The sequence below is a fragment of the Bison bison genome, unplaced genomic scaffold (genome assembly GCF_000754665.1).
Source record: "Bison bison bison isolate TAMUID 2011002044 unplaced genomic scaffold, Bison_UMD1.0 scf7180017864068, whole genome shotgun sequence".
NCBI classification, from domain to species: Eukaryota; Metazoa; Chordata; class Mammalia; order Artiodactyla; family Bovidae; genus Bison; species Bison bison.
The window spans coordinates 2,142,863-2,164,591 of record NW_011494640.1 but is presented as its reverse complement, the minus strand read 5'-3'; the positions used below and the strand labels follow the sequence as shown (position 1 = coordinate 2,164,591).

Genomic DNA, 21,729 nt, shown 5'->3' with positions numbered 1-21,729 from the left:
CTGCTCAAGTACCCAAGATAAGAGTTACACAGATCAGGGCAGAGGACTGGGAAGGATGAAGGAAGATAATAGGGAAGGAAGTCACCACTAAAGAAGAAAAAAATAAAAATTAAAAAAAAAAAAAAAGGTGCAAAATTGGTTACCTCAGTCCTCCTTTGTCTACCCCTGGGCTCCTGGGTTAAAGACATATGTGCAGCCAAAATATAGTGTAAGGAAGAAAAACCCAACACGTCCCCTTCTTGTCACAAAACCCAAACGTGAGCCTCAGATGGTTCTGTCTGTCCAGAGGGTGCTCCCTCCAGGGAAGGGGTCGGAGCAGGTCAAGAGCACAGTTTCCAGGGCAGCAGAGGTGTGTGGTGGCTGATGGTGGTGGGGCTGGTTTCCCGCCCACCAGAGGGCTGCTCTTCCGCTGGTTGGTGGTGCTTCCCATCCCCTCCCCTCCCTGGAGGCAGACATTATAGCTGGAAGCCCTCCATGGGAGCCTCAGGCTGCTGGAAGATGAACTGCTGTTGCGTCTCATCCACTTGGGGAGCCAGGCTGCTATCATCATCTTCTACACCAAAGTAGTGCTCAATGAGGTCGAAGGCCTTCTGGTAGATCTCCTGGTTCTCATGGCTCTGCAGAAACTCAATTTTATCCAAGCCTATGGTGGCAAGAAGGAAGTAGGGAGATGAATGAACTTGGAGTGCTTTACTATGGGTCCATAAAACATGAATGTATTTTGCCTTCCCTGAGGTATATTAGCATTTATAAACACAAGTAATATGATTAGGTCTCTCTTTGATCTGAAAGAGGAGAGCTGCGATCTTTAGTTAAAATTACATAACTCCAAAGGAAAACAACTAAAATGTCAGTTATTAATCAGTGGTTTAACCTGGGCAAATTGTTAACCATTCTGAATCTCTTGGAGATGAGCAGTGAGTCAATCCAGTACCCCTAACAGAACTTGCCAAGGAAACCATGAACAAAACAAAAAGATAGCCTGTACAATGGAAGAAAATATTTGCAACTGACAAGGGCTTAATTTCTAAAACATTATTAACAGCTCACATGGCTCAATAATAACAACGAAAAGCCCAACCCAATCAAAAAATGAGCAGAAGACTTACACAGATATTTCTCCAAAGACATATAGATGGCCAAGAGGCACAAGAAAAGATGTTCAACATCACTAACTATTAGAGAAATGGAAATCGAAAATATAATGAGGGTATAACTTCACACCAGTCAGTATGGCCATCATCAAAAAGTCTTCAGGGGAATTCCCTGGAAGTCCAATGGTTAGGATCGAGCAGTCTCACTACCAAGGCCTAAATCCCACAAGCCAAGAGGTATGACAAATAAAAAACCAAAAACAAACCAAGTCTACAAATAATAAATGCTGGAGAGGCTATGGAGAAAAGGGAACCCTCCTGTACTGTTGGTGGGAATGTAAACTGGTGTAGCCACTATGGAGGTTCCTTGAAAAACTAAAAATAGACCTACCATATGATCCAGCGATCCCACTCCTGGGCATATATCTGGAGAAAACTACTTTGAAAAGATATATACACCCCAATGTTCATAGCAGCACTATTTACCATAGCCAAGACATGGAAGCCACCTGAGTGTCCATCAACAGATGAATGGGTAAAGAAGATGTGGTGTACATTTACCATGGAAAATTACTCAGCCCCAAGTAAGAATAAAATAATGCCATTTGCAGCAACATGGATGGACCCAGACATTATCATACTAAGTGAAGTAAGTCAGACAAAGACAAACATCATATCACTCATATGTGGAATCTAAAAAAATGATACAAGTGAACTTATTTATAAAACAGAGACTCACAGAACACAAACTTATGGTTAATAAAGGGGGAAAGGTGGAGAGGGATAATTATGAGTTTGGGATTAGCAGATACAAATTCTGTGTGTGTGTGCGCACACGCGCACACACACACAAACACACGAGTTGCTCAGTTGGATCCCATGGACTGTAGCCTGCCAGGCTCCTCTGTTCACAGAATTTTCCAGGCAAGAATACTGGAGTGGTTGCCATTTCCTCCTCCAGGGACTCTTTATGACCCAGGGATCAAACCGCATCTCTTGCATTGGCAGGAGGATTCTTTACCACTGTGCCACCCGGGAAGCCTTAGATACAAACTACTATTAACAAAATAGATGAACAACAAGGACCTCCTGTACAGCACAGAGAACTTACAAGTATCTTGTAATAAGCTTGTTTATAATGGAAAAACAAAAGAAAGGAACTTGCTAGAAACTCAGCTGAAAACATGCCTTCCAGCTCCTTATCCTATTATCAATTCTGGAGCTTTATTTTTGCATCTGTACCATAACCTACTTACTGGGTACAGCCTATCAGAAAGAGAACTGATCTATTGCTCCTCAGAAGAAATGGAACTTGTGGGATAAAACTTTGCATTCAATGCTGACCACATACCCTCACATACATATACTACTTCAGAGGTTCTGAACTAGAACTGAACTCTACTTATGACAGACATTAATTTGGGGAGAAGGCACATACCATAGGCTTCCTCAATGAGCCCACAATAGGGATTGACCCCTGAGCCACTGCGCTTGCCCTCTTGCTCTCCAAGCCGAAGGATGTTCTCCAGTCCATTGAGGGCCACTTGCACAATCTTTGAATCCATCACAGTCAGCAAGTCGCACAGGGGTTTGATGCAGCCCAGGGAGACCAGGTACCTGAAGGGCAGAGACCAGTTAAGTTCTAAATCAAGACAAGATAAGGCAGGTGCCAGGCCAGTGCTTGGGGTCCCTGGGTCTCCTTCACACATATCAATGCTCTTAGCAATTCACTCTGCCTGAGCCCTCATAAACACCCAGGCTTTATCTCAGTCTCTTCACCCCGTCAATATTACTGGTTTAGCTCATTTCCATGTAGAAGGCTGCCACAGATTTCTCCTCCTGGTCTGTAATGTGTCCCTGTAGCAGTACTACCTACTCTGAAACATCATTTCCCTGCTTAAAATTTTCACAGTCCAAGCTCTACTCTCAATACAATCAGGCTCCTAGGCTTTTTTAGCTTCATCTCACATTATTCCCTTCCAAGAATATTACATTCCAGTCAAACATGTGAATGTCTCTAGGTTTCTGATTTTTGTACTTTTACTTAGGCCTTTTCCTGTCCAAAATGCCATTCACAAACCTATATCCTCAAAAGCTATCCTTTTCTCCTAAGGTTTTATAATATGCTGAATATACTCCCCCTTCCTAAGCTACAAGCTGAAGGCAAGGTACTTCTCTAATTCCCATCACTCCAACTCAAGTTCATAATGGAAAGCAGAATCAAAGAGCATCTTCACACAAAACAGCTTTCCTATTTATTTCTCCCAAGTATCACTGTCAAAAATGATTTCTCAAGGAGACTGCCCTGAATGAGCCATCGCATGGTTCTCTTTCATTTGTATGAGTAATTGTGAATTATACAGATTTAAATTCTCTTGTGGGTAGAAAGAGGCAGAGGAGAGATGAACGTCTGTGTCTTAAGTGTCCATTCTTTAGGAGGGAAAAGAGGCTACACTCTAGCAGCTTATCAGTTAAACCCTACTGAACAGGGGTAGACCTATCCCAGCAAAGGCAGTTAACATAAGCTGACAGGTAGAGTAAACATATCACTCAAACAATGGGAAGGACTGTGGTACCTGATTTGTTCAGGGGTTCCTCCTGATGTGGCATTGGTGATGGCCCAGGCTGCTTCTTTCCTTGTACGGAACTCTGCTTTCTGAAGGATTTCGATCAATACAGGGAAGATGTTTGCATCTATGACAGCCTGAGAAGAATTGAGGGTTAGGGGGTGGGATATGAGGGAAAAAAGTCATTTCAAGGAGAATAAGCAAATCCAGAACACAAATCAGCTAAGATTTAGACACATTCCCCTTCCTCAAAGTTCTCCTTTGTCCTTCCCATATACATAAGGTGATGCAGAAGAACCTGGGTTCTGCTCCACAGAATCTTTGACCAACAGCATACATTGATTCCAATTTCAAAAGAGAATTTTTTTCATCTAGAAGGCAATATCCCACAAAGTCTTGTGATCCTAGGCCTTTCTACCACCGCTCCTCAATCTCCCAACTGCTTGTTCTACCTGTATCTGAGCCCTGTTGCCAGCAGTGATATTTGAAATGGTCCAACAAGCTTCCTTTCGGATTGACTCCTTGGAGCTGCTCAGGAGGTGGAGGAGGCAAGGCAGGGCTGAACAGTTAAGAATGACCTAGAACACCAAAAGACAAATTGAGATAAATTGGACTTAATCAAAATGTAAAACTTTTGTGCACCGAAAGACATCTTTCAACAGAGTGAATTACACAAGTCACAGAATGGGAGAAAGTATATTCAAATCATATATCTGATAAAGATGAATATCCAGAATACATTAAAAAAAAAAAAAAGCTGAACATAGTTTAAAATTGGCAAAGGACGTAAACAGACATTTCTCCGAAGAAAACAGGCAGGGGCCCCAAGCACATGAAAGATGCCAGACACCGTTACTCAGTAGGGAAGTGCAAGTCAAAACCTCAGTGATACAGCTTCACACTTCATAGGGCAGTTATTCTGTTTTTCTGGCCGTGCTGGGTCTTCATTGCAGCATCCAGGCTTAGTTGCCCCACAGCATGTGGGATCTTAGTTCCTCAACTAGGGACTGAACCCGAGTCCCCTGCATTAGAAGGCAGGTTCTTAACCCCCAGACCCCAGGGAAGTCTCTAGGATAGTCTTAAAATTATTATATATAAAAATTTATTATAATAATTATAAAATTTATTATAAAAATATTTTTATTCTTAAAAAATCCAGGCAATACAATTGTTGGTAAAGATGATAAAAAGATGGTAGAAACTGTTGGTAAAGATGTGGAGAAACTGGAACCTGGCACATTGCTGGTGGGAATGTAAAATGGTACAGCCATTGTGCTAAACAGTATGGTGGTTCCTCAAAATCTTTAAACATAAAATTACCCCATGACCCAATAATTCCACCTCTGGGTATATATCCCAAAGAACTGAAAGCAGGGACTCAAACAGAGATTTGTATGCCAACAGTCAATGCAACATTACTCACACTAGCCAAAAGGTGAAAGCAACCCAAATGTCGATCAACAGATGAATGAATAAACCAAATGTGGCACAGGTGTACCGAGGAATATTATTCAGCCACCGAAAGGAATGAAGGTGTGACATACTAAAATATGAAATGAACTTTGAAAACATGCTAAGTAAAGTAAGTTGAAACAAAAGAACAAACATATATGGTTTGGCTTACGCGAGGTTTCTAGAGGAGTCAAACTCCCAAGAGACAGAAAGTAATGTGGTAGTTACCAGGGATGACGGGAAGGGGAAACGGGAAGTTATTATTTGAAGAGCACGGAGTTTCAGTTCTGAATGATGCAAAAGTTGTGGAGATGGATGATTGTGATGGTTAAATGACAATGTGAATGCACTTAATGGCACTGAACTATACTTACTACTAACAGAGGACTAACATGAGGTTACCCATGGGATCCTAAAGGTTTAGTTAGGAAGTAGGGGTGAGGCTCCAAAGATTTTAGTATTTCAAAGGTACCATAACAGAAAAGCTGGGACTTTACCATGTCCCAGGTAGTAAGTCAAGTTATTCCATTCAGTTTTTCTTCAATAGCACCCAATGGATAATGACTTGCTTCCAATTTATACAAAAAGTAAAGGCAACCAAGTTGCCCACAAATCATACAGAGTGGCAGAGTTGGAATTTTTCCTTCAAGCCTATGCTTTCTCTCCTAGATCACACTGCCTCCCCCAGGACTAAAGTCTACGGCAGGGAAGGATTTTGCCCACAGACAGCTCTCCTCCTCCTCCTTACCTGGGTCTGGATGTCATCCCCGGTGACGATGTTACCCACAGCTCTCAGAGCAGGAGAAGCCACTTTGTTATCATTGTGCCTACAGAGGAGGGAGATGTGGTCAGCAGAGGCCCAGCACCAAGCTTTTAGCTCTGCTGACCACCGAGGCCTGTAGCACTCATGGGTCCACACCTTTGCACAGGGCAGCAGACTGCTGACTGCAGCTCTGAGCTTGGAATCTGCACCCTTTCTAACTAGGATCACTCACATGAGAAGCTCGACCAATCTCCGGCAGACTCCAGAGTCTATAACTGCCTGGATCTTCTCATTGGGGCCATCAGATAGATAAGAGAGGGCCCAGCAAGCATCTGCCAGCAAGTCTGAGTCGCTGCTGAAGAGTAGGCGAGACAGCACGGGCAAACAGGGGGAGACCTATTGGAAGCAGAGAGAGAGGGGTTCATAGGGGGACAGGGTTACATCAGCTCTACCACTAACTTCCTAACATGTCCGAGCCCTCCTCTACTGCGTAAGTCTAAGGCCCAGAGATTTCTACTACATTAAGCCATCAGGCCCACATTTTCACTTTACCACCCTGGCACATGAGATCATCTACTTCACTGATGATTGCCTCTTTGAGTTTCCCGTGGATTGAGACTCTGAGGGTTCCCCAAAGACTTGAAAACTCCTATGTCAAAATTCCTCCATATGAAGGAACCTGCTATTACTCAGGAACTGGTAAGAAGCTCTCTTACCTTTGCAAACTCTGGGGGTGGGTTCTTTCCTCGGCAGAGGTTTGACAGGGCCCAGACCGCATTCCGGGTCATTGTCAGTCGTGTGGACTTGGTAAGGAGTCTGAAGGAGACACAGAAGCCAGATCCTGACCAATGATGCCCTTTGCATAGAGCCGTTGTCTATGAGCCCCTGGAGCACATCCAATCAGACCCTACGACTCTAGCCGCCTCACTGTCTTTTCCTACCCATAATTTAAGTGAGTTAGTTTGGTCCAGGGGGCCAACCTACATCTTCATAGGGGATTAGGACCAGATGTGGTTGTTAAGCCCATAGCTAATAAGGACAGAGAGCTGGACCTTGAATAAGCATGCTAAATGAAGTTTTAGTGTGAGGGCTTTAGCTATGCAGTACAGATTGATTTTCTGTGACAGGCCCACGAAAGAGTTCTAATAGTAGCTTACGAGGTTGTGACTTCTGAAGAAAAACTCCTCCTTCTGCTTTGGTTTAGATGTAGCTCTACTTTAAGGGCATAGAGGAAGGGATGGGAGCATCAATATGACCCTGCATGGGGTCTTAGATCTGTGGTTTACAACAGAGCTCTCCAATGTACCTATGCATAAACCCATAGGAAATCAATGCATTTTGCAGAGAAGGTTAGGTTTTTCCAGATGGGCTACTTCTCCCTCTGTCCTCTGGCTCAGAAGCAAAAGACACAGGCCAGTGGCACAAGGCTCTTACTCTCAGAAGATAACTTTTACTCTGTCAACCAGAATGCACTTTTAGTTAGCATTTTTGGATTTACTCATCATCTTAAGGTCAACTGTCCCCCAAAGATCTGCTACATGGCTGCCCTACAGATGCCCCAGGTGCAAATGACAGTAATTACTCACGTTAACAAAGGATTGAGGATGGAACAGTTCAAGACGTAATCTCGGCAAACGGAGCTGTCTCCAGCTATGTTTCCCAGTGCCCAGACTGCCTAAAAAAGCGAGGATGGAACTGTCAGCCACAGAGCCTAGCGGCTTCTGTGAGCACCCAGAGTGACACACAGCGGTGACCAGGACGAACACCCTGCCACGGCCTGAAACATACCCAATAAGCTCAGGCGCCCTCCTTGCTGATATCCTTATTGCATGCTTGCTCTGTGAGGACTTTTCCTCTGAGAATTCCTGGGTTCAGGGGGGAAAGCAGGCTGCCACTGTCCTGCAGCCAGAGAAGCCAAACCAAAAACCTCCTTATCCTCACCTCCTCATCTCCCATAAAAGGAGAAAATGATGGGAAACTTGCATTCTTGTAGTCTCATAGGACCAACCCTAATGTCTTAGTAGAGGAAAAATCCCCAGTACCACTCCACTTCTAGTCAACCAGTAAAACTCCAGCGGAAGAAATGGAAGTAGGGTTTTTGTGATCCGTAGATGTTGAAAAATGGGTACTGTGGTGTCTTTTTCCCAATACCACCTGACACCCAACATGTGGAGTTTTCTTCTACATCAATTCTCTGATACCGTGTCAGTGAAAAGTGAAAGTCGCTCAGTTGTGTCTGACTCTTTGTGACCACATGGACTATACAGTCCATGGAATTCTCTTAGGCCAGAATACTGGAGTGGGTAGCTGTTCCCTTCTCCAGGGGAATCTTCCCAACCCAGTAATCGAACTGGGGTCTCTTGCATTGCTGGCAGATTCTTTACCAACTGAGCTACCAGGAAAGCCACATCAATTCAGTGGTAGGGGGCTCAGTCCCACAAGATTGGCCTCACTTAGATACTAGTTACAACTCCCAGGTGCCACCTATTCTTTTTACCAACTGGCTATAAATTCAGGAGTTCCACATTCTGCAATGATTTACAGAACTCAGGAAAACTGTACTCATGTTTAGCAGTTTAATAGATACAACTCAGGAAGAGCTAAATGGAAGAGATGCAGAGGGCAAGGCATGGGGCAAAGAGTAGGGGCTGCACAGAACGCCTGTGCCCTCTCCAGGCAGGTCACCTTCCCAGCACAGTGAGTGTGCACCAACCCAGATGCTCTCCGAATCTCACTGTTCAAGATTTTTATAACCCAATATTTACCCCCTGTAACATCCCTAGGGAGGTTGGGGAGGAGGGGTGGGAAGAGTGGGGGTGGGGTGGGGTTAAAAGTTCCTATTCTCTAATCCCAAGTTTGGTCTTTCTGATCACTAGCCCTCCCTTCCTGAAGCTATCTAGGGCCCCACCCTGAGTCATCTCATGAGCACACACTCAGGTGTGTTGCAAACGTGCTCTTTAGGGATAATAGAAGACGCTTGGATCACTAAGAAAATCCCAAGGTTTTTAGGAGCTCTTTGCTCTTAACCTCTTACCTGGGGATAAAGACAAAATACATTTTTTATTATACCACTGACATCATCAAGAATTAAGTCAAATTTGGGTATTACCTGTTCCTGTACATCCTCAAAGTCCGAGTTAAGCAGCTCTATAAAAATGGGGACGGCCCCTGCTTCAATGACAATTTTGGTCTGCTGAGAGGTTCCAGAGGCAATGTTTGTTAGAGCCCAGGCAGCTTCAAACTGAAAGTGAGATTAAAGCCATGACTGAGAGGTCATTCCAGACAGAGCAGCCGTGCCTACCAGCTGGCTCAGAGCAGCTACGTCTCCTGCCCCTGACTTGGAAAAAAAAAAAAAAAAAACAACACAAGCCTTTCCCTCTTCTCCTTTAAAAGAAAGGAAGAATTACTGGCAGTGACATAACATAATAGGAGGACAGAGCTAGGCTTCCATGGTCCCAGGTCTAGTCCTGCACCACCACAGCCCCCATGAGTCCTTGGGCAAGCCACGTTTTGTTTGTTTGTTTGTTTGTTTTTCCTAGAGGCAGAGAGGTTGAAAGAGTTAGGAGAAGGAGCAAGAATGAAAGAAAAGTAGTGAAACCTGGGAGCAACACCAAATCTTTACTATTCCCCCACCACCTCAGTAGGTTGTTGCTGCTGAGTCGCTAAGTCATGTCTGACTCTTTTGCGACCCAAAAGACTGAAGCCTGCCAGGATCCTCTGTCCATGGGATCTGCCAGGCAATAATACTGGAGTGGGTTGCGGCAAGCCATGTTTTGATTTCCTGCACTTCACTTTATTCGTTTCTGAAACCAGGATAAAAGTGAGATGTCTCTCAAGGACCCTTTCAGCCAAATTTCTAATAAGTTCTCGTACAGTGGCTCATCACTCATTTGTGATAAAAGAGACCCAGAGAAGGAAAGTGGTTCACTCCAGAATTAGAAATGGACTAGAACGTTTTGTGTATGTATATGTATACATACATACATACATATATACATATTTATTCTATATTACAACCTCTGAATAATGAACCTGTCATATTCTGGTATCTTTCCTTTGAGACTGTTTTGGGGAAGAGTTTGTGGCTCTCTTACTTGAGGCCAAGTCCTCTGAGGTAACAGCATCCCCTTAAATGTTTCATTCTCAGAGCTGTGTCTGCAGAAGCGTGCCATAGCAATTTCTTGGCAAAAAGAGCATTCATCTGGTACCTCTCCACCCTGGGCCTCACCTGTAAGGTACAATTCTCATTCCTCTTCAGAAACTCCACAAACCGATCCACCACTCCTGGAGTGTTGATAACTTCGTCTATTGGAGGACTGGGCTCTGGGAGAGGGACAAAGGAAAGAGAGGAGAAGTCAGGAGAAGGGCTGGGTGATGCATTCACTGGGGTCAGTCCACCACCCTTCCTACATACTCCTCACCATCCTTATAAACACTCCCAAGCTTCCTTCTGGTGAGGTAGTTTTAACAATAGCAGGTCATTTTCAAACTGTATCAAATAGTTGAGAATCTAAAGAGTAAAGCCAATCCTAATCTAAGTATGCTCACCTTTGGCTTTCTAAATCTAAGCAAGTAAATAACATTACCTACCTAAGCAAGCAAGAAAGTACGAGAGAGATGACCAAAGTAGGTGCAATGCTAGTCTAAACACTTCCCTTCTAAGATCAGCATTCTTTTCTCGGGAGGAAGAAAAGTCCTCCCAAGGTCAAAGGACAAAAGTCCTTGGGAGAAAAGAAAATATTTTTCCCATCATACATCAAATTTTTACTGAGCAAAAAATGTGTGCCAGACGTGGTTCTGGGTACCAAGAATACAACAGTGAATCAAACCAAAAGTCTCTGTCCTCATAGAGCTTATATCCTAGTGAGAAGAAATACTGTTATGTTTGAAGGTAATAAGTGTAATAGGAAATAAAATACGTAGGGCCAGGTAAGGAGATTAAAAATGCTGCAGGGGGTGGGGGAGCTGCAATTTTAGATATGGTGTGAGGGTAGGCTTTGCTGAGAAAGGCAGGATCTAACCACAGAAATGAAGCAGCTGTCACACAGATTGTTGTTCTTTAGTTGCTGAGTCGTGTCTGACTCTTTTGCAACCCGATGGAATATAGCCTGCCAGGCTCCTCTGTCCATGAGATTTTCCAGGCAAGAAGAATACTAGAGTTGGTTGCTATTTCCTTCTCCAGGGGATCTTCCCGACCCAGTGATCGAACCTGCTTCTCCTACATTGGCAGATGGACTCTTTACCACTGAGCCACCAGGGAAGCCCTGTCACACAGATATCTGCAATTAAAGGGTATCAAGCAGAGGGAACAGCCCATGCAAAGGTAAGAATGTGCCTGGCTTGTCCAAGGATGCCACAGCCAGCAGGGCTAGAGCAGAATGAGTGAAGGGCAGTAGTTGATGAGGTCAGTGAGAGGAAAGAAGAGGCTAAGTCATGCAGGGCCTCCCTGGGGAAGTCTAGGCTTTGTACCTTTGGAGAGCAGTTTCCGGAATTTCTGTGTGGTTGCTAACTGCAGGTCAGGATCATCAGAAAAGAGCATCTCCACCATCTCTCTTGTGATCACACTCTCCTAGGACATAAAACAGGTTCATGATTTTGCAAACCAACACTAGAGCCAGATATAAGCCCATAATCCTGTTTGGCATCCTGAGACTTGAGGGCAGGGCTTCCCTGGTGGTCCAGTGGTTGAGAATCTGCCTGTCAGTGCAGGAGACATGGGTTTAGTCCCTGGGCTGGGAAGATCCCACATGCAGAAGAGTAATTAAGCCCATATGCCACAACTACTGAGCTTGTGCTCCTAGAGCCCATAGTCTGTAACGAGAAGCTACTGCAATGAGAAGCTCTTGTACCCCAATCAGAGAGTAGCTGTCACTAGAGAAAAGCCTGCATGTAGCAATGAAGACCCAGCATAGCCAAAAAAAAAAAAAAAGACTTGAGGCCAAGAGGAAGGCACAACAGCAGCTCAGATGTTTAATCCATAGCTGCTTCAAGCTGGAACATTTAGAAGTCATTCTTAACCTCTGAGGCAACTGAAAGCTCCTCTTAAATGTTTCCTCTGGTGTTTTCACCAGAGACAAATCCCTGCTGACTCCTTAAGCTGACTGGGGATTAGGTTGGTGCAAAAGTGATTGCTGTTTTGCACTGTTGAACTTTGCCACCTGATATTGGAATACATTCTTAAATAAATGTGGTTATGTTATACATCACTTTAATGTGCATTTATCACTTTGTTTTTTTGCTAATGACTTATTAAGTTCAGTTCAGTCGCTCAGTCGTGTCCGACTCTTTGCAACCCCATGGACCGCAGCACGCCAGGCCTCCCTGTCCATCACCAGCTCCCGTTTTATTACTTGCTGTTTATTTTATATTTATTTTAGACTAGAGAAATGATGTTAGACAAAAAGCAAATTTGAGCTATTTTCTTATTTGAGTTCAAAATGGGTTGTAAAGTGGTGGAGACAACTTGCAGCATCAGCAACGCATTTGGCCCAGGAACTGCTAACGAATGTACAGTGCAGTGTGTTCAAGAAGTTTTGCCCCCTGGTACTCGCGAGGAATGTCCACATCACCATCCCTTCTCTCCTTTGTTGCTGCTAATGACAATACTCTAATGACCTACTCTACTATTCGAAAACTATTTTTATGTAATTAATGTACGCTTTCTTGTTTATAAATGCCTGATTTTTTTTTTTTAAAGAAGTTTTGCAAAGGAGACAAGAACCTTGAAGATAAGGAGCACAGTGGCCAGCCATCGGATGTTGACAATATCAATCGAGAGGATCCGTGGAAACTTATCCTCTTAAATCTAACTACATGACAAGTTGGTGAAAAACTCAATGTTGACCATTTTATGGTTATTTGGCATTTGAAGCAAATTGGAAAGGTGAAAAAACACAATAGGTGGGTGCCTCAAATTAAAAAAAATTGTTGTTTGGAAGTGTCATCTTCTCTTATTATATGCAACAACAATGAATCATTTCTTGATTAGATGTGATATGAGACAAAAAGTGGATTTTCAACTGATGATGACCAGCTCAGTGGCTGGACCATGAATAAGCTTCCAAAGCATTTCCCAAAGCCAACTTACACCAAAAAAGGATCATGGTCACTGTTTGGTGGTCTGCTGCCTGTCTGATCAACTATAGCTTTCTGAATCCCGGTGAAACCACGACATCTGAGAAGTATGCTCAGCAAGTAGATGAGATGCGCTGAAAACGACAATGCCGCAGCAGCACTGGTCAATGAAACGGCCCAATTCTTCTCCAAGACGATGCCTGACTGCCGTACAACTAATGCTTCAAAGGTGAACGAGCTGGGCTACAAAGTTTTGTCTCACCTGCCACATTCACCTGACCTCTCACCAACTGCCACATCTTCAAGCATCTCTTTTTCTAGGGAAAACGCTTCCACAACCAGCAGGAGGCAGAAAATGCTTTCTAAGAGTCTGTTGAATCCTGAAGCGCAGATTTTTATGCTACAGGAAAAAAAAACTTATTTCTTGTGGGCAAAAACAAATTGATTATAATGGTTCCTGTTTTGATTAATAAAGATGTGTTTGAGTCTAGTTAGAATGATTTAAAATTCATGGTCTGAAACAGTAATTACGTTCGCACTAGCCTAATACAAAAGGGCCCATGGAATAAAGAGATTAGCATGATTGCTGGTAAAGCTACTAGATGATATGAACTGCTCCATTTCTGTTCTGTAGAAGCAAGTAGTTCTCAAGCTTGCCTGAAGCACATGCAAGGGTCTTACCCCAGTGGTAGAGCTCACATAGGAGTCCATGAGAAGACTATCAAACATGGCGGCTTCTTCATTGATCAGCTCCACATTTCTCCGTTTAAAAAGCTGAAAGGAAAGAGAAGAAATGGTGTATAGAAACAAGGAACAAAGAACAACCTGATGTTAAATTACGGCATGACTGTCAAGGAAATGCTAGTGTATGAGAAAATGCCAAACTTTATCTACTGATATGGAAAGATATTCAAGGGCTTTACTTTCTATGTTACATCTATTGTTTATATTTTTGGAGAACATTTTTATAAGCAAATCTTTTAAAATTTCTGTGCCCTTTGTATAAAAGGGCACAGATATACACATATATTATATATGTATACACACACCCTATATATACCCTATATATATATATATATAAACACACACACACATGTATAAGGACACACATATATAAAAGGCTTCAAAGAAGAGAAATAAGGGTGGGCAAAAGCAGGTTAGCATCCAGACCTGGGCAAGGAACCAATGTGGTGGTGATGTGTGGCAGAGTGCAGATGATGAAGCATTAATAGTCTCAGTTCTAGAGAGACTTACAAAGAATGGACTCAGGAAATAGAAGGCAGCCCAGAATGGTTGACAAACTTCTTAAAAGGCCAGGCTTGAGACTGGGCCTTGAAAGCCAGACCTAACAGTGACTACTGAGTAAAAACAAGGGGTTAGCGCTGGAAAGTTATATTGAAGACAATTAAAATGATAACAAGGTGTACGAAATTATGGAAGAGGAATAAGGGACAGTTCTTTCTCAAAGCTTCCAACATTTCTTCACAACAAATCAAACTGGGTGAGTGGCCCACAGAGCTAAGCTACTTTCCCAAGGGGAAAGTGAGAATGTGAGGTGGAGGCCAACCATGGTGGCTGAACCACCTCTCTAAAGAGCACATTTGAGAACACTCAGGTTAACTCACTTGTTGCTCCCGTTTCTGCTTCCGGAGCTGAATGCCCTCTTCCTCTCTTCTTCGCCTCATTTCCTCAGGGTTTAGGGCATTGTTCTTGTAACTCTTCATTCGATAATTGTCTTTCCCTGGGCTCGCCATGGTCTCTGGAAGAAGGGAAGACACAAACACACTGGCAAAGGCTCTTAAAAGGACAGCATTTTCTGCTCACTGGCTTCTCTCTCCACCCACCCTCCCCTACTAAGGAGGACTCACAGCTTCCCAGTGAAGCCTGATAATCTCAATAACTGCCCCTGAGATCTCTATTACCACCCCCACATCAACAACACAGTTTCCTTAACAAGTTTATTAAATAAGTGCCGTTATAGCAATTGATACAAGCTTAGTAGTTAAAAGGTGTAGGCCCTGGAGGCAGATTGTAGGGATTCAAATACCAGCTCTTCCCTTTTTAAATTTGTTTATTTACTCAGCTGTCCCAGGTCTTAGCTGCAGCATGTGGGATCTAGGTACCTGATCAGGGATAGAACCCGGGCCCCCCGCCCGGGAGCATGAAGTCTTTGGTCACTAGACCACCAGGGAAGTCCCAATACTGACGCTTCTTCTTGTTAGCTGTGCAACCTTCAGTAAGTTGCTTTAAACTCTGTGCCTCAGGAGCCTATCTTTTAAAACACAGAGCTGTTAGAAGGACTGTACAGCTTAACACATGTGAAGTACTACTTAGACCGAGAAGGAAATGGCAACCCATTTCAGTATTCTTGCATGGGAAATCCCACAGACAGAGGAGCCTAGTGGTCTACAGTCCATGGGGCCACACAAAAGATTTGGACACAACTTAGTGATTGAACAATAACAACTACTTAGAACAGCACTAGGCATATGGTAAATGTTGACAAGCCACGATCACTTCCATGACGAGAGAAAAGTTACATGACTTGCTGAATAAATGCAAATATATTTAACCTACAAGGTGAAATACAGTGTACCCAATTCAGTGGAATACCATGCATATATATATTTTTAAGTAACTCATATGGCCGCTCCTCTATTTTTTAAAAGAAATTTAAAATTTTATTCTGTAACATTTGCTACATACAAAAAAGATGAAACATGTTAAGTTACCAAACAAAATAATACAATGAGCACCTGTCAACTCACCACTAAATCCAAGAACTAGATTAATATACCTGAATCTAGTAGTAAGGTCTCCCCCTGTCCCGGGCTCCTCCATCCCAACTCCAGCCAAAAGAAAACTGCTATTATGAATTGTCATTATCTTTGCTTTCATTTTTATGAGTCACATATATGTACGCCCCTAAATACTGCATCATACTATGTTCAGTCTACTGAGAATTATCCCCCCTCCATTGGATTTCTAAGATTTACCCATGTTTTTGCATGAAGCCTTATTTCATTAATTTTTCCTATGTTATATTATTTCATTGTATAAACACATCATCATTTGCATTTCCCCAGTGATTAGTGATGTGAAGCATCTTTTTCATGAACCTGTTGGCCATTTATATGTTTGCTTTGGAAAAGTGTGTATTCAGATCCTTTGCCCAATTTCACTTGCAATATTTGTGTTTGTTTGCTACTGAGTTGTATGAGCCCCTTATATTGTTGTTGCTGTGGCGTTTCTCAGTCGTGTCTGACTCTTTGTGACTCCATGGACTGCAGCACACCAGACTTCCCTGTCCTTCACTATTTCCTGGAGTTTGCTCAAACTCATGTCCATTGGTTCGGTGGTGGTTGATTTGGAGATGGATGTATGGCATCACCGAGTCCCTTATATATTTTGGATATTAATCCCTTGTCAGATATATAGTTAGGAAATATTTTTTCCACAGGTTGCCTTTTCATTTTGTTGACCATTTCTCTCTTTTTAATTGTTTGACTCTGCAAAAATCAGAAGGCACTGACAGACAGTCACCCAATTCCCATGATGCCCTGAGTGAAGGTAAGTCAGCTTAGACATATGATAGGCTAAAATCCCACTACTTAAGGCTCCAAGCAGTGAGAGAAACAGCCATCAAATGCTGACCTTTTTATTTTTGGGGGGGGGAGGGGTGCTGTGCAGAAGCTTTTAAGTTTTCTACTTTAAGCTTTCTAGTTTATGGGTCCTACTTGTTTATCTCTGCTTTTGCTGCTTGTGCTTTGGTGTTTTATCACCCTCCCCCCTCCAAAAAAAATCATTGCCAAGACTAAGGTCTTTTTTTCCTGTGTCTTCTTATAGGAGTTTTAACAGTTTCACGTGTTACCATCAAGTCTTACTTCATCAGCTAAGTACCATGTTGCCTTCCAAAGTGATGCCAATTCATATTAGCTTAGCAATACAAGAGCTCTCATTGATACTCATCCTATTACTCAGAACGGTCACTTTTGCCAATCTACTGAATATAATGTACTTCATTAGGATAAAGATTTGCATTACTAATAGGGTTATTAGATTTTATTTTAATTAGCCATGTTTCCCTTTCTGTGAAAAATGTCTGTTTATGGTATGTCAAATATTTTTCCATTGAATTACTTGTCCTTTTCTTATTGATTTATAGTTCTTAAGATATTCTAGTTATTAACTATTTGTTGATTATTTGTATTACAAATATCTTCTAGTCTCTTTTCACTTTTTTTCAATTTTCACTTTATGGAGTTCTTTAACAGGTTCTTAACTATAATGGAAGTTTTGCTTTAATACCTAGCTCTTTCTGTGTGTCTTGTTTAATAAATCCTTTAATGCTCCCAAGGTCAGAAAGATACCCTGTGATGTCTTCTGAGAGTTTTAAGGCTTGCCCTTTACATGCCAGTGTTTCATTTGTCTGAAATTTAATTAATTGGATATAAGCCTTAGGAAGTTAATATAAAGTCTGAACATTAATGACTTCGGTACACAGGTTAGGGGAAAAAAAGTAGAAAGGAGAGAGAAATCATACAGTAGAGAGAATCAAGGGTGAAACTCGGATCTTTCAAAAGACTGAAAATAGTCAAATCTCTGGTTAGATCTCTCAGGAACAAAAGAGGGCACACATTTTAGAAATGAAAAAAGAACATAACTATAGGTAACTGAAAAGATAAAAAAAGGGACTATGAACAACTTTATGCTAGCTAACTTGCTTGAAAAGACAAATTTCTAGAATAGTATAACTTGCTAAAAGTGACTCAGAATATCTAACCTAGCCTTATTACCATTAAATATACCGAATCAGCACTAAAGAATATTTCCACAAAGAAAAATGCCAGGTCTAAATGGTTTTACAAATGAGATTTTAAAAAGTTTTTTTTTTTTTTTTCTTTGGCTGCAATATGCAGCTTCTAGGATTTAAGTTCCCTGACCAAGAATCAAATCCAGGCCCTTGGCAATGAGAGCTCAGAGTCCTAACCACTGGACCACCAGGGAATTCTCGAGTTTTACCAATTTTTTAAATAAGTTGTTTCACTCTTACACATACTTCCTTCTGGAAAAAGGACATTCTTTTGATAACAATACCAAAGAAGGATAATATGAGAGAAGGTCCTATAATTCACAAGGATGTTCATGCTCAGTTGCTTAGTCATGTCTGAAGCTACAAAAATTCCAAATAATACCAGCACAAGGTGAGGGAGAGAAGAATTAGGAGTCTGGGATTAACACATATACACTACCATATATAAGGTATGTAAACAACAAGGAACTACCCTGTAACACAGGGAACTCCACTCAATATCCTGTAAAACCTATAATGTAACCTATAATGGAAAAGAATCTGAGGGACTTCCCTGGTGGTCCAGTGTTTGGGACTCTGTACTTCCCCTGCAGGGGACATGGGTTCAGTTTCTGACTGGGGAGCTAAGATCCCACATGCTACATGGTGCAGCCAAAAAAAAAAAACAATCTGAGAAAGAATACACACACACACACACACACACACATACATATAACTGAATTAATCCTCTGTACACTTGAATCTAAAACACTGAAAATTAACTATACTTCAGCAAAAAATAAAATTTAAAAGGATAATGAAATAACATCATTAATTGTACTTTAGACTTTTTCAGACAAGCAAAAGCTGAGACTGTCTCTAGCAGACCTGCGTTGTAGCCACTGTGCTCAGTCACATATGACCTGTATGATTCTTTGCCACCCCATGGACTGTAGCCCACCAGGCTCCTCTGTCCATGAGATTTTTCAGGCAGGAAAACTGGAGTGGGTTGCCATTTCCTCCTCCAGGGGATCTTCCTGACCCAGGGATCAAACCCACTTCTCTTTTATCTCCTCCACTGCAGGTGGATTCTTTACCCACTTAGTTATCAGGGAAGCTCTAAGACCTGCACTAAAGAAAGTCTAAAGTTCTTCAAGTAGAGAGAAAATGATGCCAAAAGGTAATTCAACAAATAGAAAAGTAACCAAAAAAAAAAAAAAAGAAAAGGAACCAAAAAGAAATTCTGGAGTTGAAAAATATAATAGCTGAAATGAAGAATTCACTAGAAGGGTTCAACAGCACATTTGAGCAGGCAACAGACAGAAGTAGCACGCTTGAAGACAGGAAAATTGAAATTATGCAGTCTGAGCAGAAAGGTGAATAGAGAAAAGTGAATAGAGAGCCTAGGGATCCATGAAACTCCAACAATCAAACCACAAAATATGCATTATGGGAGTCAAAGAAATGGGAGATAAAGGGGAAAAGAATTTTATAGAAATAATGGCAAAAAAAAAAAAAGACATCAATATACACAGAAAGATACTCAATTTCAAGGAGGAAAATTCAGGTCTACATCTAGAAACATAATCAAATTATTGAGAGCCAAATATAAAAGGAAAATCTTGAAAGCAGCAAGGAAGAAGTGACTCATCACATACAAGCCAGTTTTTCATCAAAAAGGCACTGAGATCTTTAAATGTATAGATATTGAAAGCGCTAAAGAAAAACGTTCAAAGAATTCTGTATCTGACAAAACCGCACTTCAAAAACAAAGGAGAAACCAAGATACTCTCAGGCAAAAGCTGAGGGAATCTGTTACCACCAGACCCGCTCTATAAGAAATGCTGAAGGGAGTCCTTCAAGTTGAATGAAAGGACATTACACAGTAACTTGAAGCCAGCGAAGGTACCTACATGGGGAAATATAAAAGCCAGTTTTCTAGGATTTTTGGTTTGTAATGCCACTTTTTATTTTGTATATGATTTAAAAGAAAACGTAGGACTTCTCTGGTGGTAGAATAGATGGGGATCCCCCTGCCAATACAGAGGACGTGGGTTTGATCCCTGGTCCAGGAGGATTCCACATGCTGTGGAGCAACTAAACCTGTGCATCACAACTACTGAGTCCGAGAGCTGCAACTACTGTGTGCCCAGAGCCTGTGCTCCTCAGCAAGAGAGGCCCCTGCTCGCCACAGAGAAAGCCTGCACGCGGCAAGGAAGACTCACTAAAAACATGGAAATTATTAAAAAGAAGACAAATGCATAAAATAATGAACAAAACTTTGCTCTGTATGCTATTGAAGTTAAGTTGGTATCAATTCAAACTACATTGTGATAAATTTGGGATGTTAAATGTAAAGCCCACAATCTCTCTCTCTCTCTATATATATATATACATACATACACACACAAAATAAAAATATACACAAAGGAAATGAGAAGTGAATGAAAACAATTCACTACAATAAACAAATTAAACACAAAAGGCAGTAATAGAGGAAGAGAGGGACAAAAAGGTATAAGAAAGAAAGAAAAAAGAACAAAATGGCAGAAGTCTTTTCTTATCAATAATTACATTATACTTTCTTTTTGGGTAATGCCAAGTGGCTTGCAGGATCTTAGTTCCCTGACCAGGAATCAAATGTGGGCCCCCAATAGTGGAAATGCAGGGTCTTAACCATGGGACTTATTACCAAATTCAGACTTAAATTGAAGAAAGTAGGGAAAACCCATTAGACCATTCAGGTATGACCTAAATCAAATCCCTTATGATTATACAGTGGAAGTGAGAAATAGATTTAAGGGACTAGATCTGATAGACAGAGTGCCTGATGAACTATGGATGGAGGTTTGTGACATTGTACAGGAGACAGGGATTAAGACCATCCCCAAGAAAAAGAAATGCAAAAAAGCAAAATGACTGTCTGGGGAGGCCTTACAAATAGCTGTGAAAAGAAGAGAAGTGAAAAGCAAAGGAGAAAAGGAAAGATATACCCATTTGAATGCAGAGTTCCAAAGAACAGCAAGGAGAGATAAGAAAGCCTTCCTCAGTGATCAGTGGAAAGAAATAAAGGAAAACAATAGAAAGGGAAAGACTAGAGATCTCCTCAAGAAAATCAGAGATACCAAGGGAACATTTCATGCAAAGATGGGCTCGATAAAGGACAAAAATGGTATGGACCTAACAGAAGCAGAAGATATTAAGAAGAGATGGCAAGAATACACAAAAGAACTATACAAAAAAAGATCTTCACGACCCAGATAATCACGATGGTGTGATCACTCACCTAGAGCCAGACATCCTGGAATGTGAAGTCAAGTGGGCGTTGGAAAGCATCACTACAAAGCTAGCAGAGGTGATGCAATTCCAGTGGAGCTATTTCAAATCCTGAAAGATGATGCTGTGAAAGTGCTGCACTCAATATGCCAGCAAATTTGGAAAACTCAGCAGTGGCCACAGGACTGGAAAAGGTCAGTTTTCATTCCAACCCAAAGAAAGGCAATGCCAAAGAATGCTCAAACTACCACACAGTTGTACTCATCTCACACGCTAGTAAAGTAATGCTCAAAATTCTCCAAGCCAGGCTTCAGCAATATGTGAACCATGAACTTCCTGATGTTCAACCTGGTTTCAGAAAAGGCAGAAGAACCAGAGATCAAATTACCAACATCTGTTAGATCATGGAAAAGCAAGAGAGTCTCAGAAGAACATCTATTTCTGCTTTACTGACTATGCCAAAGCCTTTGACTGTGTGGATCACCACAAACTGTGGAAAATTCTTCAAGAGATGGGAATACCAGACCACCTGATCTGCCTCTTGAGAAATCTGTATGCAGGTGAGGAATCAACAGTTAGAACTGGACATAGAACAACAGACTGGTTCCAAATAGGAAAAGGAGTACATCAAGGCTGTATATTGTCACCCTGCTTATTTAACTTATATGTAGAGTACATCATGAGAAACGCTGGGCTGGAAGAAGCACAAGA

The 21,729-nt window shown here is 41.8% G+C and overlaps 1 protein-coding gene across 1 annotated transcript in view; it reads right to left on the bottom strand.

Moving 5' to 3' along the window:
- The window catches only part of KPNA6 (karyopherin alpha 6 (importin alpha 7)), a 55,593-nt gene continuing 33,864 nt past the window's right edge, over positions 1-21,729 (bottom strand). Inside the window, exons 2-14 of the mRNA XM_010836900.1 lie at positions 14,576-14,709; positions 13,632-13,724; positions 11,346-11,445; positions 10,105-10,199; positions 8,986-9,117; positions 7,463-7,551; positions 6,593-6,692; positions 6,109-6,272; positions 5,862-5,940; positions 4,114-4,239; positions 3,671-3,798; positions 2,533-2,711; positions 1-643 (exon numbers count right to left, since the gene is read on the bottom strand). Coding sequence (XP_010835202.1) covers positions 456-643; positions 2,533-2,711; positions 3,671-3,798; positions 4,114-4,239; positions 5,862-5,940; positions 6,109-6,272; positions 6,593-6,692; positions 7,463-7,551; positions 8,986-9,117; positions 10,105-10,199; positions 11,346-11,445; positions 13,632-13,724; positions 14,576-14,709 — 1,607 coding nt within the window. The 3' untranslated portion in view covers positions 1-455. The remainder of the gene's footprint in view (positions 644-2,532; positions 2,712-3,670; positions 3,799-4,113; positions 4,240-5,861; positions 5,941-6,108; positions 6,273-6,592; positions 6,693-7,462; positions 7,552-8,985; positions 9,118-10,104; positions 10,200-11,345; positions 11,446-13,631; positions 13,725-14,575; positions 14,710-21,729) is intronic.